The sequence below is a fragment of the Cololabis saira genome, chromosome 9 (assembly GCF_033807715.1).
Source record: "Cololabis saira isolate AMF1-May2022 chromosome 9, fColSai1.1, whole genome shotgun sequence".
Lineage (NCBI taxonomy): Eukaryota > Metazoa > Chordata > Actinopteri > Beloniformes > Belonidae > Cololabis > Cololabis saira.
Window position 1 is genome coordinate 16,371,564 of NC_084595.1, and position 13,953 is coordinate 16,385,516.

At 47.5% G+C, this 13,953-nt stretch overlaps 1 protein-coding gene across 2 annotated transcripts in view; it reads left to right on the forward strand.

Moving 5' to 3' along the window:
* The window catches only part of znrf3 (zinc and ring finger 3), an 81,742-nt gene extending 68,077 nt beyond the window's left edge, over positions 1 to 13,665 (forward strand). The window contains exons 3-8 of one of the 2 annotated variants that reach the window (XM_061730557.1): positions 588 to 662; positions 2,865 to 2,996; positions 5,419 to 5,526; positions 7,360 to 7,527; positions 9,477 to 9,579; positions 10,427 to 13,665. In XM_061730557.1, the coding sequence (XP_061586541.1) occupies positions 588 to 662; positions 2,865 to 2,996; positions 5,419 to 5,526; positions 7,360 to 7,527; positions 9,477 to 9,579; positions 10,427 to 12,093 (2,253 nt within the window). In that variant the 3' untranslated portion in view covers positions 12,094 to 13,665. Of the gene's footprint in view, positions 1 to 587; positions 663 to 2,864; positions 2,997 to 5,415; positions 5,527 to 7,359; positions 7,528 to 9,476; positions 9,580 to 10,426 lie in introns of both variants that reach the window. The other variant, XM_061730556.1, reaches the window with a different exon arrangement.
* Positions 13,666 to 13,953: the final 288 nt, after the last annotated feature.

Consider the following 13,953-nt stretch of genomic DNA (forward strand, 5'->3'; position numbering starts at 1 on the left):
CAATTTGGATTCTGCGAGGAGATACTTTGGGTTCTGCAGATGCAAGCATTTCCTTTATCTCTCGCCTGTAGCAGAAAACTCTTCAAAAGGCCTCCTCGCTGTGACTTTCGCGACTCAGATGAAAGAAGCTCACTTTTCCTTTTTCTTCCTTTTTTTTTTTTTTTTTTTTTTTTAAACAGCTGTAAATCCTTAATAAGTTTATTCAACTTGTCTGAATGCATGACACAGTGGAATGTGAATTGAATTGCGCCTCTCAGCTCCTGACACACGGATGAAACCGTCTCGGTTCCCGTCACACTTCTGGACCTAAATGTGATGCAGATGCACAGGCCATGACATCATGGGGGGCTTTAGAGGGGCGGACAGCGCGGCCACATGTGTATCCCAGCAAATGTAATCACCAGCTTGTTTACGCCCCCCCCCCCCTGTTTTTGTTTTCTGGCGTTTGCCTGAAGGTTACTCTCAGGGAGAGAACTCCCTCTAGTGGCCGTGAGCTGAAGTTCAGGGGGATGCTGTATTCCCTGGATAGTTTTTTTTATTTTTCTGTGTTGCTGCTGAGTTTTCATTACTGTGTTCTGTGTTGGCAGGCGAAGAGAGCGGTGCAGCGGGGAGCCACAGCCGTCATCTTTGATGTGTCTGAGAATCCGGATGCTATTGATCAGGTTTGTAGGCACCTTTGCTTTTACACGCTATACGATCTGTCTCAGTCAGTCCGTGACAGATGCCGAGCCTTTCGTCCCTGGATGAGGCTCTGCAGCATGCCCCGGCCTTCTGACTGGCTCTGTGTGCTGCTTGTACGTACAATGATCTTTCTATCTTTAGTTCTGTTCAAAAGCACGCAGATCATTCAACCATTTCGGCCCTTTCAGCTCCCCAACTTTGGGCACTCTGCGAGGACCGAAAACGGATATCTCGGTTCAGCTTTCACTGGACCTCGACCCAACTCTGTTGAGCTCATAATTGCGCAGGTAGTGCTCATTACCTCACCTCCTGAGAGGACATTTGAGAGAGCGGGAGTAGGCTACAGTATGAAAAGTCATCCTTCGTCACACACACACACATCTACACACTCTCCTTCCTCCGTTCTTGAGGGGAATAAAGCTGCGATGAACGCCTTTGTCGCAAGAATTCTCCTGTGGTATTCATCTTCGCCACCCCAGGCCTGGACTTGCAGGGTTTTCTTTTCTCCACCCCCCCTCTTCATCTCTCCGTGCCTCCTCTTCTGTGCTGCCGGGTCGTAAAGTGCGTAGCAGGGAGATAAAAGGGATTGCGCTGAGACCACATGAAAGGCAGCGCTTGGCGGCTGTGTTAAATTCCCCTGAGAGGCTTTTCCAGTAAGAGCGGCCCGATCGGCAGAGACGGCAGCCGCGGGGGCCGAGGGGCCAAAATTAGTTTAACGTTTAATAAAGTTAATGTACTTGACCTGTATTCTCCCTAAACTTCTGCTGGAGTCTGAGGCCAAGTGGGGCTCGGGGTTCGCTTCAGGAGGAGTGATGCAATCTGTGTTTTTGGCGGTGGCTCCTGTAGCCGGGCTCCTGAGTCATTTGTTGAAGCTCGCCCGAGCCGAGGCCAAGAGATCAAAAGTTTTTTTTTTTTTTGTTGAAAGTAGAACTTGCAGCATTTCTCTGGGGAACATGACAGCAGCACAAGAAATAGCAACTTGAATATCCCCGGCATTTCCCTTGGGCTTTTCAAATTACAGATTCCAAGCGGCAGACGAGGGAAGAACAGAGAGGCAGCGACGCGCCGGAGTGTGTGAACGGACTGAAAAGCCCAGAACATGGTGTTCAGTAGCCGTCTCCTGTTCTGTCTTGGACCACACTTTCCGTATGTTGCGCTTCTATAGGTCAGTGTTCCCAGCCGGGAGGAGGAGGAGGAGAAAAAAGCAGTTTATACCTCCTTTTTTTTTTTTTTTTTTGTGCTCACAGTTCACGTAGGGGTGGTGGCGCCTAAATGTTTGCTTAATCCTCTGTAATGAACCGTCTCACACACCTCGCTCCGTCTCAGGCGCTTCACGCACGTCTGATGTTAAAGGCCGAGCTCGACGTCGCCGGAGCAGGGAGTTCAGATCGGGGGCAACACGCCCACTTCTTCTGCCGTTACAACCTTTTTAACAGGAAGGGATGGCACATGTGTTTCTGTCTCACTCGGAGGAATGGCTGGCAGATTCTTAGCACCCCCTTGTTTATAGAGCCCAGATCAACTCCACCCGTAATTGAGCGTTCAAATGTTGCATGCAAATGAGTTAAAAACTCGGAGCGCTAGAATTTAAATGTAGGGTAAGTGAGTTTAACCTCCCCCTAATAAAAGCCAACATTTCTCCAGCCAATCAGCTGCAAGGGGTGGGGTTTGTGCTCATGAAGTGGGAGGAGAGACTTCAGACTGGTCTAATCTGAGCTACTTTTTTAGCTTTCGTGGTTCAAGTTTCACCTGCGATGTCTGAGCTGCTGATGTTGATCATGAAGCTTCTGCAGAAGAACGGTTATTTATGCTGTTCATCCATCCATCATCCATCCATCCATCCATCCATCCATCCATCCAAAATCCATCCATCCATCCATCCATCCATCCATCCAAAATCCATCCATCCATCCATCCATCCAAAATCCATCCATCCATCCATCCATCCATCCAAAATCCATCCATCCATCCATCCATCCAAAATCCATCCATCCATCCAAAATCCATCCATCCATCCATCCATCCATCCATCCCGCCCCTCTCAGCTGGTTCCTTGTAAAGAGTCCCAACACGCGCCCCCTCCCCCCCCCCCGGTTCGTGACCACGCGTGCTGATCTGAACGTGTTGTAGCAGCTAGTACTTCACATGTAGTGACTCTAACCTGCCGTGTGTCTCCCCCCCAGCTCAACCAGTTGGCCGAGGACCCCCTGAAGCGGCCGGTGGTCTACGTGAAGGGCAACGACGCCGTCAAGCTGATGAACATCGTCAACAAGCAGAAAGTGGCCCGCGCCCGGATACAACACCGCCCCCCCCGGGTAAGCTCCGGCGCCAGAGCCCCATGCCTTCGCGTGGCCCGTCGGGTCGGAAGCCCGCCCAATGTGGGTTGGGAGGAAGAACGGTGAACGCGAGGCTTTCACGGTGGGAAACCCGCCCGGGCCTCTCTCCGGCGCTCCTCGCTGCCCCGAGGCCCGGGTCTTCCTCACAGCACCGTCAGATTTAATATCGTCCCGTCAAAGAGCTGCTTGTCTGCTCCTACATTTGATAAGAGACCCGCACACTTGAGGTCCAAGGACTTGACAGAGTGAAATCCCCGGAGAGAGGATGGTCTGATAGGAGAGAAGAATGAAATGATGGCGGGAAGTTTCTGTTTGAGGTGTAGCTTATTATTCTGCACCCCCGCCTCTCAAACGCAGTCTCAGAGAAGTTTAAACGTAAAGATACGTTCAATTCAGATTGTTTAAGTTACTTTTCTCACAACAGCGGCACAAAAGTGCAGAAATTAACCCATTAAATTCAGTCATATTCGTTGTAATTCACTAAATGGTGAATGAACGAGCTGATGAGGTGATATTTACCGTAGAGGGGGGGCATGCCCCAGTGCATCATGGGTCAGCTGAGCCGGCACTAACTGTGATTTTTACTGTAAAGAGAAAGGAGGAGAAGGCCGTCCGGGGGCTGGTTCTACGAGGGACGGTTTTACCTCCGGACCCTCGTGGAACCAGAACTTAGTCCTGAGGTCCTTACGGGGACTGTAGGGGTTCACTAACGAACCAGCCGTTAATTAGCTTTGTTTCCGTCTATACGCCAGCTCTCTTGACAAAGTGGGACCTCTCTGGAGAGCTGAGGGTGTTTTCACCCGTGGTCCTTTTTAAGGGAACTTGTTGTGTCGGCTGAAAAGTGGGCCGGTGTTCTGCCAATTTCTGCTACCTGCAGAGAAATGCTACTTTGTGGTTCTGCACATGCGCACAGTCGAAGTTTGATTGCCACACCAATCATTTCTTGCACGATGTAAAATTGATAATATGGGATGTTGAGTATTTGATCCTTCAAAATACACTTACCCATGACATGAATTGCATTACACTTTGTGAACATTATGCGATAAAGAGAAAAAAAACCCAATTCTATTGCTTTATTTGATATTCATTCAGTCATTGGCCTTTATTTAACCCGGCAGGTCATTAAGAACTAGGGATGGGCGGTATGGACTAAAAAATGTATCACGATAATTTTTGGCATTTATCCCGATAACGATAAAAATGACGATAAAAGAAAATAACAATTCAACTCCACCTTTTCAACTATAAATCTATCTCGCTCTCAGATCCGCCATGTTTGTTACACAAAAACGTCATCAACGGGAATTTATCCTTTCTTTCTTTCTTTCTTTCTTTCTTTCTTTCTTTCTTTCTTTCTTTCTTTCTTTCTTTCTTTCTTTCTTTCTTTCTTTCTTTCTTTCTTTCTTTCTTTCTTTCTTTCTTTCTTTCTTTCTTTCTTTCTTTCTTTCTTTCTTTCTTTCTTTCTTTCTTTCTTTCTTTCTTCTCCTCTTCTTCTTTCAGGCTCATTTCCTTCCTTCCTTCCTTCCTTCTTCCCTTCCTCTTTTCTCCATTCCTTCCTTCCTTCCTTCCTTCCTTCCTTCCTTCCTTCCTTCCTTCCTTCCTTCACGTACGTTGTGCGTGGATTTAACACAGAACCATAAATCAGCTTTACACAAAAACATCATCAACGGGAATTTATCGTTTTTACCACGAAATGATAAATTCTTATCGTGAGGAATTTTTTTGACGGTATATCGTGAACGGTAAAATATCGCCCATTCCTATTAAGAACACATTCTTATTTACAATGACGGCCTGGCAAGCAACAAGGACCACTTTGGGGGAAAAGGAAGTGGTTTAGGGAGCAAAACAGAGTAAAATTGTAGCTCTGCAAAGGTAGAAAAACATTAGGTAGCATTTTTTGGCAAAGCAGCAAAAAATGGCAGAACACCAGCAAAGGAAGGACCTCGGTTCTGTTGTTGTGAGTTGGTGAATGCCACATGTTCTCCTACTGGGCCTGGGTCTCCACAGGTCTGAGACCAGCTCTGCAGACGGGCTCGGCTCGCTCCGGGACCAATGGAGAGTTTGATGGAGAGAGGCCCTGAAGGTTTAGTTCTGCTCGGGGTTTAAATGAAGCCAGCGAAGAGACTGTTTGGAGGAAAATTATGTTTTCCTGTTGGTCCTCGTTAAAACTGCGGCGGGATGCTTCTCCGAGCGTTCGCCACATTTCAGTCCTTCCTGCATAAACAAGTTTCCAGCTTCACTTTGAGGCCGAAGGTTCTTGATTTAGGCTGTTTTATGAAGGTGACAGAAGGCCATCCCAGAAGTTACACAGATTAAAGAGCAGAACTATAATTTAATCTCCGAAAAGTGAGTGAATAAAAGGAGTTACACGTGGATGTGTTTTCTTCCGCAGCAGCCCACAGAGTATTTCGACATGGGCATCTTCCTGGCTTTCTTTGTCGTGGTGTCGCTGGTTTGCCTCATCCTGCTCATCAAGATCAAACTCAAGCAACGGAGAAGCCAGGTCGGTGTCTGGACACACACACTCATCCCTGGGGGGCGGGGGGGAGTGTTGGAAATGAAGTTGCTTTCCTCAATGAAAATTATGACTAAATATCGTCGTCAACGAACCTTTATCACCTGAGGAAAATGAGACGAGACGCAACGAAAATGCTGGTCATGTGACGACAACGGTAACTAAATATATAATGCAATATCATAGACGAATAAAAACGAGACTAAAATGTAGATTATAAAATAAAAACTAATTTTCATTTTAGTTGACCAAAATGAGATGAAATGTTGTAACAAAGATCCTTAATATCCATGTTTTAAGTAGTTTCCTCTGGTTTAGTTCTGCTGCTGGGTGATGTCACGTCCTCAATCCCAGTCGCTGCAGCGGGGAATCAGATCTAGAAGATGCAGCTGCAGGTTAGAGGCTGATGCCGTTAACGCAGAGCTCTAGGTTCACGTCAATTAAAAACAAAGTTAAATAGAGAAAGGGACCGATGGCCGGCCACGCGGGGATCTTCTCTGGGGCTGGGAGAAGAAGAAGAGACCATCTTTGGATACACTTTCCTACATAGACGTGGAAAAGAGAACCCAATGTGTCGTCGAAAAAGAAAAAGACGGGGAGAAATGTGGAAAAATAAATATGTGGTAAATTTAAATTAGAGTCTTCTGTATCTGGAATGAATGTATTCTTGAGTCTATAAGGTAACAATAATATAATAATATGATAACCTTGTTTGAATTGTAAAATGGGTTTGGCTAAATACAATCTTTGACTAAAACGAGACTAAAATGGTCCTGGACAATTCTGACTAAAATAAGACTAAAATGCTCAGACTTTTAGTCGGCTGAAACTTGACACAACTAAAAGGAGAATGAACGTGACTAAAACTAATAAAAACTAAAATGATAGCTTGGCCCAAAGACTAGACTAAAACAAAAATTGAAACAGGCTGCCAGAAACAAGCCCTAAGTCCCGCAGAGCTTCTTAGTTAAAAGCTGCCTGTCTGACGTGCCGGTGCTAGACTTGTAGTGTGTGGGGCGGTATGTGTTTGTGTTATTTGTTGTCTTGATGTGTTTTGTTACTGTGTTGGTTTTTTGTATATGGATGTATTTGTGTGGGTGGGGAGAGGTTGTGGGTGGGGGGTGGTAAGATGGAGAAAATAGCACTGGATATGATGCAAACTATCAGGAAGTGTACCGTAGAATATTTAAGTTTTGTATGTTCAATGAACTGAATTTGTGAGTTTGTATTTTATTTTTATGACATGTACCATGCATCCTGTACATTCTTATATATAAGAATATATATTATATATAAAAAGATGTGTGGCAACTGCACTACTGCTATTTCTACACTACTGGAGGATTGACTCCAGTGCTTTTAAGGATTGACACGACTACTAACTAGTCCCAAAGTCCTCTAACAGAATAACCAGCCTCCAACACCCCCCTCCTAGTAAATGTTACTGATTTAAATTGGACTCAATTTGGAGATGAAACCTGAATTTAAAATATTAAATCAATAACGATATGCAAATATTATTCATATATTTATTCAAACAAGGCCGTTATAAACACATAACTGTAATTAAATACAGACACACATACAGATGCACCAAAACATTAAATCAAATAGTTTACAAAACTGTACATTAACAAGAGGAAGAACTGCTGATCACCAGATCACCTTGGTGTGGCAACGGCATCTCAGTTATCCCAGACCGAGTCCTGGCGAGACCCAGACCACAAAAAAGTGCTTTTGAGACCAAGACCGGTCTGGAGAACTCCGCGTCTAGCCGGCGGCCCCTCTGACCGCTGCCCCGCCTCTTCTCGCCCTCCGCAGAGCTCCATGAACAGGATGGCCATCCAAGCGCTGGAGAAGATGGAGACGAGGAAGTTCAAGGCCAAAGGGAAGAGCCAGCGGGAGAGCAGCTGCGGCGCCTCGGACTCTCTGAGCAGCAGCTCCACCTCCGACTGCGCCATCTGCCTGGAGCGCTACATCGACGGAGAGGTAGGCGGACACGCCACACTCGAACCTTTCGGGTTCACACAAACGCTCTGACGGGGCTTCACTGTGAGCGCACGTGGCTCACGTGCGCGTCAAACCTGGTGACTCCGGGTCTGTGGTCACCAAAGCGCAGCGTCTCCGTGGTTCAGACATGAAACACAATGGCATGGAAGTCCCCTGATGTGCTCGGGGACCGCAGGCCCGCGGTCTGCCGCGGCGGTCTTTCCGCCGCTGTGTCAGATGTTTGCTGAGCCTTTCAGAGCACCTGGAAGATAAGGGGCACCCAGAGCACGCTGGGTGGTGATTACGCTTCCTGTTTTCCTGGCGTGGCCGTCTTTAATCCGCAACAGCGTCACCGGCAAAACACGCTGCCCCATCTTTGAGGATTTACTGTAACTGCGTGTCTCATCCTCGTTCATGGATGCTGCGGGGACCGAGCGCCCTGGTGTGTGTTTTCTCAGTTTGTGGCTGTGTGTCTGTTTGGTAAAGAGGGGAAGAACACACACACACACACACACACACACACACACACACACACACAAAAAGCACGGCGCCACAGAGGAAGTGGCGATATAAAAGGCTGAATGGCATCAAAGCGATTTTTGAGCAGTGAACCGAGCAACAAAAGCTTCAGTGGGAAAGAGCCTGAAGATGAGTCACGTTAAGCCACAGAGCAACAGAGTATTTGTGTCGCTGAAGGACTTCCCGCTTGAAAACATCGCATCAGCGCTCCGGCTTTTGTGTTTTTCAAATTCCTTATTTCAAATTCTCCGTCTGGATGCAGAATCTTTCCTTCTTGTTACGTCAGTCTTCAGGTGTGAGCTTGTTGTTTTGCTCCAGGAAATGAGAAATAAGACGCATTGAGACACAGGAGTCTTGTGGCACTTTTCCACTAGTACCTACTCGGCTCGCCTCCACTCGGTTTGGTGATTTTCCACTAGGGGGCTAACGTGCCGAGTAGATACTTTTTCTGTAACTACTCTGCCGAGGTTCTAAGCGGCTGAGTCGGGCTGTATCTGACGTCATCACACTACAGGCCACTGATTGGTCGAGGGGGTTGGGAGTCAGTCGTCTGAGTCAGGATGTGACATCAGCGAAAGAGCGACTCTGGCGGCGGCTTCTTGTTCATTTTATTCGATCAGCAATGGCAGCACAAAAGTCTGTTTCATGATCCAACTCTGAGGTGCAGATGTTCATAAACCTGGTGCTGAGGAGAGAATTAAAAAGGGATCTAGACGGGCGATAAGGAACGACCAGATCTACCAGGAGCTCTGTCACTTCATAGCTGCTCGCGGCTTCCAGCTGATTATTTAGCAGCGCTGAGACAAACAAAAAAAATTAAAAAGCGTTGCCGCTTGAAGCTTCTCTCACTCTCATTTTTAACTTGATATTGAACACAAGCCACAGACCCAGCAGCACATATATCATCTCCTCCATGTTGTACATCTTTAGTATTGTTGTCTTCTTCGTTTAGATCACACAATCAAATACGTCACAGCAGCTTCACTCTAACCCGCCTACTTTTGCTCCAGGTGTTGAATTGTTATGGAAAAGAAACCAGGCCAAGTGGAGCTGAGATGAGATGATTAGAGCCGAGTAGGTGCTAGTGGAAAAGTGCCATAACCCAACATCCACTTTACAGAAGAGGTCAGAATAGAGGGTGAAGCTGAGCGAGCTGGATGAGGAATCCGAGTAGGTACTAGTGGAAAAGTGCCATTAATGTCACCGTGGTGTCTGGAGTTTTGAGCTGGAATGAGCTCCGGACTTGACTTTGCTGCCCCCTTGTGGACATCTGTCGCACCTACGCGTGAAATGAGGAGCCTTGTTGCAGTGTTTATTTAAATGACGACTTATTATTTAAAGTCGGTTTGATGAACCTGATCATATTTATTGATACCTGTAGCTTTTACATTCATGAAAATAATGAGCTATCGATGTGTTTTCCCCACCAGGAGCTGCGGGTGATCCCTTGTGCTCACAGATTTCACAAGAAGTGCGTGGACCCCTGGCTGCTGCAGCATCACACCTGCCCCCACTGCAGACACAACATCATCGGTACGTAGCAGCTAGGGCTGGGTATCGATTCAAATGTCAAGAATCGATTCGATTTCGATTCTTAATATTCAGAATCGATTATCGCGATTCGATCCGATTCGATATTGATTTGGCTTAGTGTTATTTAAAATGTTTTTTGAGCTGTTGCCTGAATTATATGACTGTAAAATAACTAGTGAAATAATAATTTCACAATAATTATTGTGAAATAACTAAGATATAAATAACTCAAACAGGCCTTTCAATATCCATTTAAAGTGCAAAAAAGAAAGAAATTGCAACAGTTCATGCAGTAAACAAATCATTTTAGCTTATCTAATTTATTCTGTCACCACACACACATATTGCCATGAAGCACCTGGCATTTTTCAGAAGTGTCATGACAAACTGTGTCCGACTACTGGGATTAAAGTTCACCTGGCGAAAAATGATGGGAAAAAAAAAAAAAAAAAAAAAAAAATCGATCTTTAGACATAAGAATCGATTTTTAGGAATTAATATGAGAATCGATTTAGAATCGGAAAATCGATTTTGTCAACACAGGCCTAGAACGTTATTTTTTAAGAAAGCCTATCCCTGATGTCCTGGTCTTTTAGAACGTCCTTGTGCTTTTTTTTTTTTGCTAATTTAGCTTTTTTTTATTTTATTTTATTTTTTTTTTATTTTTATTTCTCTTTTCTTTTTATTTTCTATTTTTCTTTTTTTTTTTTTTTCTAATCTTTATTGTAAGCGCTTTGAGACTTGTTCGTCAGGTGAAAATGCGCTCTATAAATACAATTTATTATTATTATTATTATTAGAAGCAGCAAAGATGTTTGAATTCATTTTTAATTTTGTTTTGATGCAGAGCAAAAGAAAGGAAACCCGGGCCCGGCGTGCATGGACCCTGCTGCGGCGGTGCACAGCCGGCAGCGGGTGGTGCTCCCCGTCCACTACCCCGGCCGGGTGCACCGGGCCGGCCAGGTGACGGCGTACCCGACCAGGACCAGCATGGATCCCCACGGCAACCCCATCACGGTTCTCACCGTGGACCAGCACCCGGACCCTCCGGGTCTGTACCCGCCGCAGTCGGCGTCGGCGTTCCTGCGGACTTACCACCCCACCCTGCACCTGGAGCACTCGCTCAGCCCCCACCACTGCGGGCTGGAGCACCGTGGACCCCCCCCCTACCCGGCGCAGCCGCACCACGCCGCCTTCAAGCGACCCAAGTTCCACGGGCGCAGCTTCTCGCGGGCGGCCTGCTTCTCCCAGTACGAGACCATGTACCAGCACTACTACTTCCAGGGGCTGTCCTTCCCCCAGCAGGCCGAGGGCGGCCCGGGGCTGGCCGGGGGGGGGCTCCACAAGGGCCACCACAGCCGGGCCTTCCAGCCGGGACTGATCTACCCGGCGGTGGTGAACATGGCGCCGGCGGCGGCGGCGGCGTCCAGGGCGGCGGAGAGCGGCAGCGCCTCGGGCCTGAGCTGCTACCACGGCCACCGCTCGGTGTGCAGCGGCTACCTGGCCGACGGCCCCGGCAGCGACAGCAGCAGCAGCTCGTCGGGCCCCTGCCACTGCTCGTCCAGCGACTCCATGCTGGACTGCACGGAGGTGAGCAACCAGGGCGTGTACGGCAGCTGCTCCACCTTCCGCAGCTCGCTGAGCAGCGACTACGACCCCTACGTGTACCGGAGCCGGAGCCCCTGCCGGGGGGAGGCGGGGGCCCCCGCGGAGGACTCGTCCCTCGCCTGCATGCAGCTCCCGGCGGGGGTGTCGGGGTACAACTCGGGGGACCACCTCTCCAGCTGCAGCCTGGAGCCCAACTACAGCAGTCGCTCGTCACTGGAACCCAGGGAGAACAGCAACACCAGCACTACCTCAGCCGGGGGCCCCGGGGCCCCCGAGGCCGCCGCCACCGCCGGCAGGGCCAAGGGCGGGCACGAGGAGGCGGGGGAACTCGGGGCCACGGCCTGCAGCTGCTGCTTCGAGGTGGTGGACCTGGACCAAGGCGAGCCTGCGGCCTCGGGGCGCTGCCGCAGGGGCGGGGACTTTCACAGCCCCGCCCCCAAGAACTACTTTGCCCCCGAGCACTTGTGTCCCGCCTCCGAGCAGGTGAGCTATGAAGGCCTCCCCTGCTGCTTCTACAAGGAGATGAAGGTCCACCGGGCCGCGGCGGCAGCAGCGGCGGCGGCGGCGGCGGGGCACTACGGCGAGGACTACGCCGTCAACGTGCAGTACGCGCACCCGGACTCGGAAGTCTGCTCGCCACAGGCCTGCTGCGAACTCAGCCAGAGGATACCCATAATCCCCGAGGACACGGACTGCGAGGCGGGTTCGGGGGCCGAGGCCCGGAGCAGCCTGTTACCCGTCGCCGCGGCGGCGGACGCAGGGCTGCGGACAGAGGAGCGCCGCGAGGCTCAGGACCGCTTTTTCCCCTCAGGACACTTCCGAGGTCAGGCTCACGAGGACGAGACCAGGGCCTTGGCCCCCCCCCAGCTCTCTGCCAGTCCCTCCGCACTGGGCAGCAGTACTTAAACGTGGCGAGGAAGCCCCGGGCCAATGAGTCCAAACACGCGGTACCGTATCAGTAAAGTCAATCGATGAAACCCTCAGTTGCCTTGTTCTAACTTTGCTCTCCGAGCACCGAATGTTTTCATCCTCGATTGTGTGGATTTCTACTGAAACGGCCTCTTCGTTCTAGATAAACAATGTGTCGTGTTCATTCCTGTGGCCGCAGACGTCTCAACACTCGGAGACAAAGTGATTCTATAAATGTGGATGGAGGTTGTTTGGCGCAGACTAGAATCAGGCTGGTTTTGGGTTTTGGCATCTATTTGAAGACCGTCTGCTGTTATGAAAAAGTAATGTCAGTCCTTTTTGTATTTTTTTTTTTTAAATTCTTTTTCTTTTTCCAGATTTCATCAACAAAATCTAGACGTTTTAATTTTTCAAGCTCTAGTGATTTGAGATTTTTCCTGACAAAAGTCCACTTTTCATTCTCAGACATCTGCTTGTATACATTTTGTAAATGTGCGCACATGAACACTGTCTCTAAAACTTCCACCACCAACGAAAATAGGTTCTATGGACGTAGCTATACCAAAACGACAACTTCTCACACACACACACACACACACACACGCTCTCACACACACACACACACACACACGCACACGCACACGCACACGCACACGCACACGCACACACACACACGTTAAGAGCAGGGAAATGGGTCTTTCTAGTCGTCTGTGACCCACACGTTTCTCTAAGGAGAAAAAAAGAAGCTATAAACAAACACAAATGCATGGAAATGTGAATGCAAAGCTGACACTGGTTACCTGTAAATATACAGAATTTGCTTGATGCGTTGCATTTCTGTCCGTTGTGGCCTACCTGCACGAGACGAGCAGCACGAGAGCCTTAACCCGAGAAACACGCCGGCGTCCCGCACAGATTCTGGTCCGACTGCAGGGTGCAGCACGCGTCTCGGATCAGCTGACGGCGCTCGACCTCTCTTTTGAGGGCGGGAAAAAAGAAAGAAAAAACTTGTAAAAATAGTTGTTTTTTTTGTGCCGCCACGTACCAAGATTCCTCTATGAGGCATGCTCTTAGAAATATCTAGAAAAGGTTCTAGTGAGATCAAAAAAGGCCAAAGGAAAGTTTCTGGGAAAGCTCACATTTCATTAAGGTTCCTGATTGTACTGTGACTTCTTTTTTTTAACGTTTATTTTGGTTAAATGATGCAGTTAAACATGACACAGCGTATCAGTCTGAATCATAATGTGCCATAAAACACACTTGCAATATCAGTGCTCGTCATTCATGCCTCTGTTTGTCCTGCAGACTGTTTATTTTTTGTTTTTTTACTGTTTCTATGAAATATACACGTTCTCTACGCAGAGGAAAACCTGAAATAATCCTATTTATAAGTTAACCCAGTGCTGTAATCAAGTGAGAATCTAATCTTGCCTTTTGCATAAATGTACCTACTGCAAATATAACGTTTTTGGGGTACTTGAGTCACTATTTAATTCTTTGTTGTTTCTAGCACTTAAGAAGATAAAATATGTATTGCAAAAATAATATTTTTTAATTTTTTTTTTTTTTTTAAAGAATATAATTATTTTCTGTCATTACCATACAAATGTTTAAAAAAAAGAAAGAAAAAGAGGCTAGAAATCAATCTGTGTATATTCTGTACCTGTATAGCAAAACACATTTCATAAATGGAACTATGTTCTCTGAATATTTATTTACTAATATATTTATCTTTAAGCCATGTCTTATGTTCGGAGTGTATGAGCGTTTGAGTTGTATTGTTTTTTTTTCTGAGAAAAATCACTAACATGAGACTTTGTATATACATGGTAATTGCACACAAGACGATTAAATCTT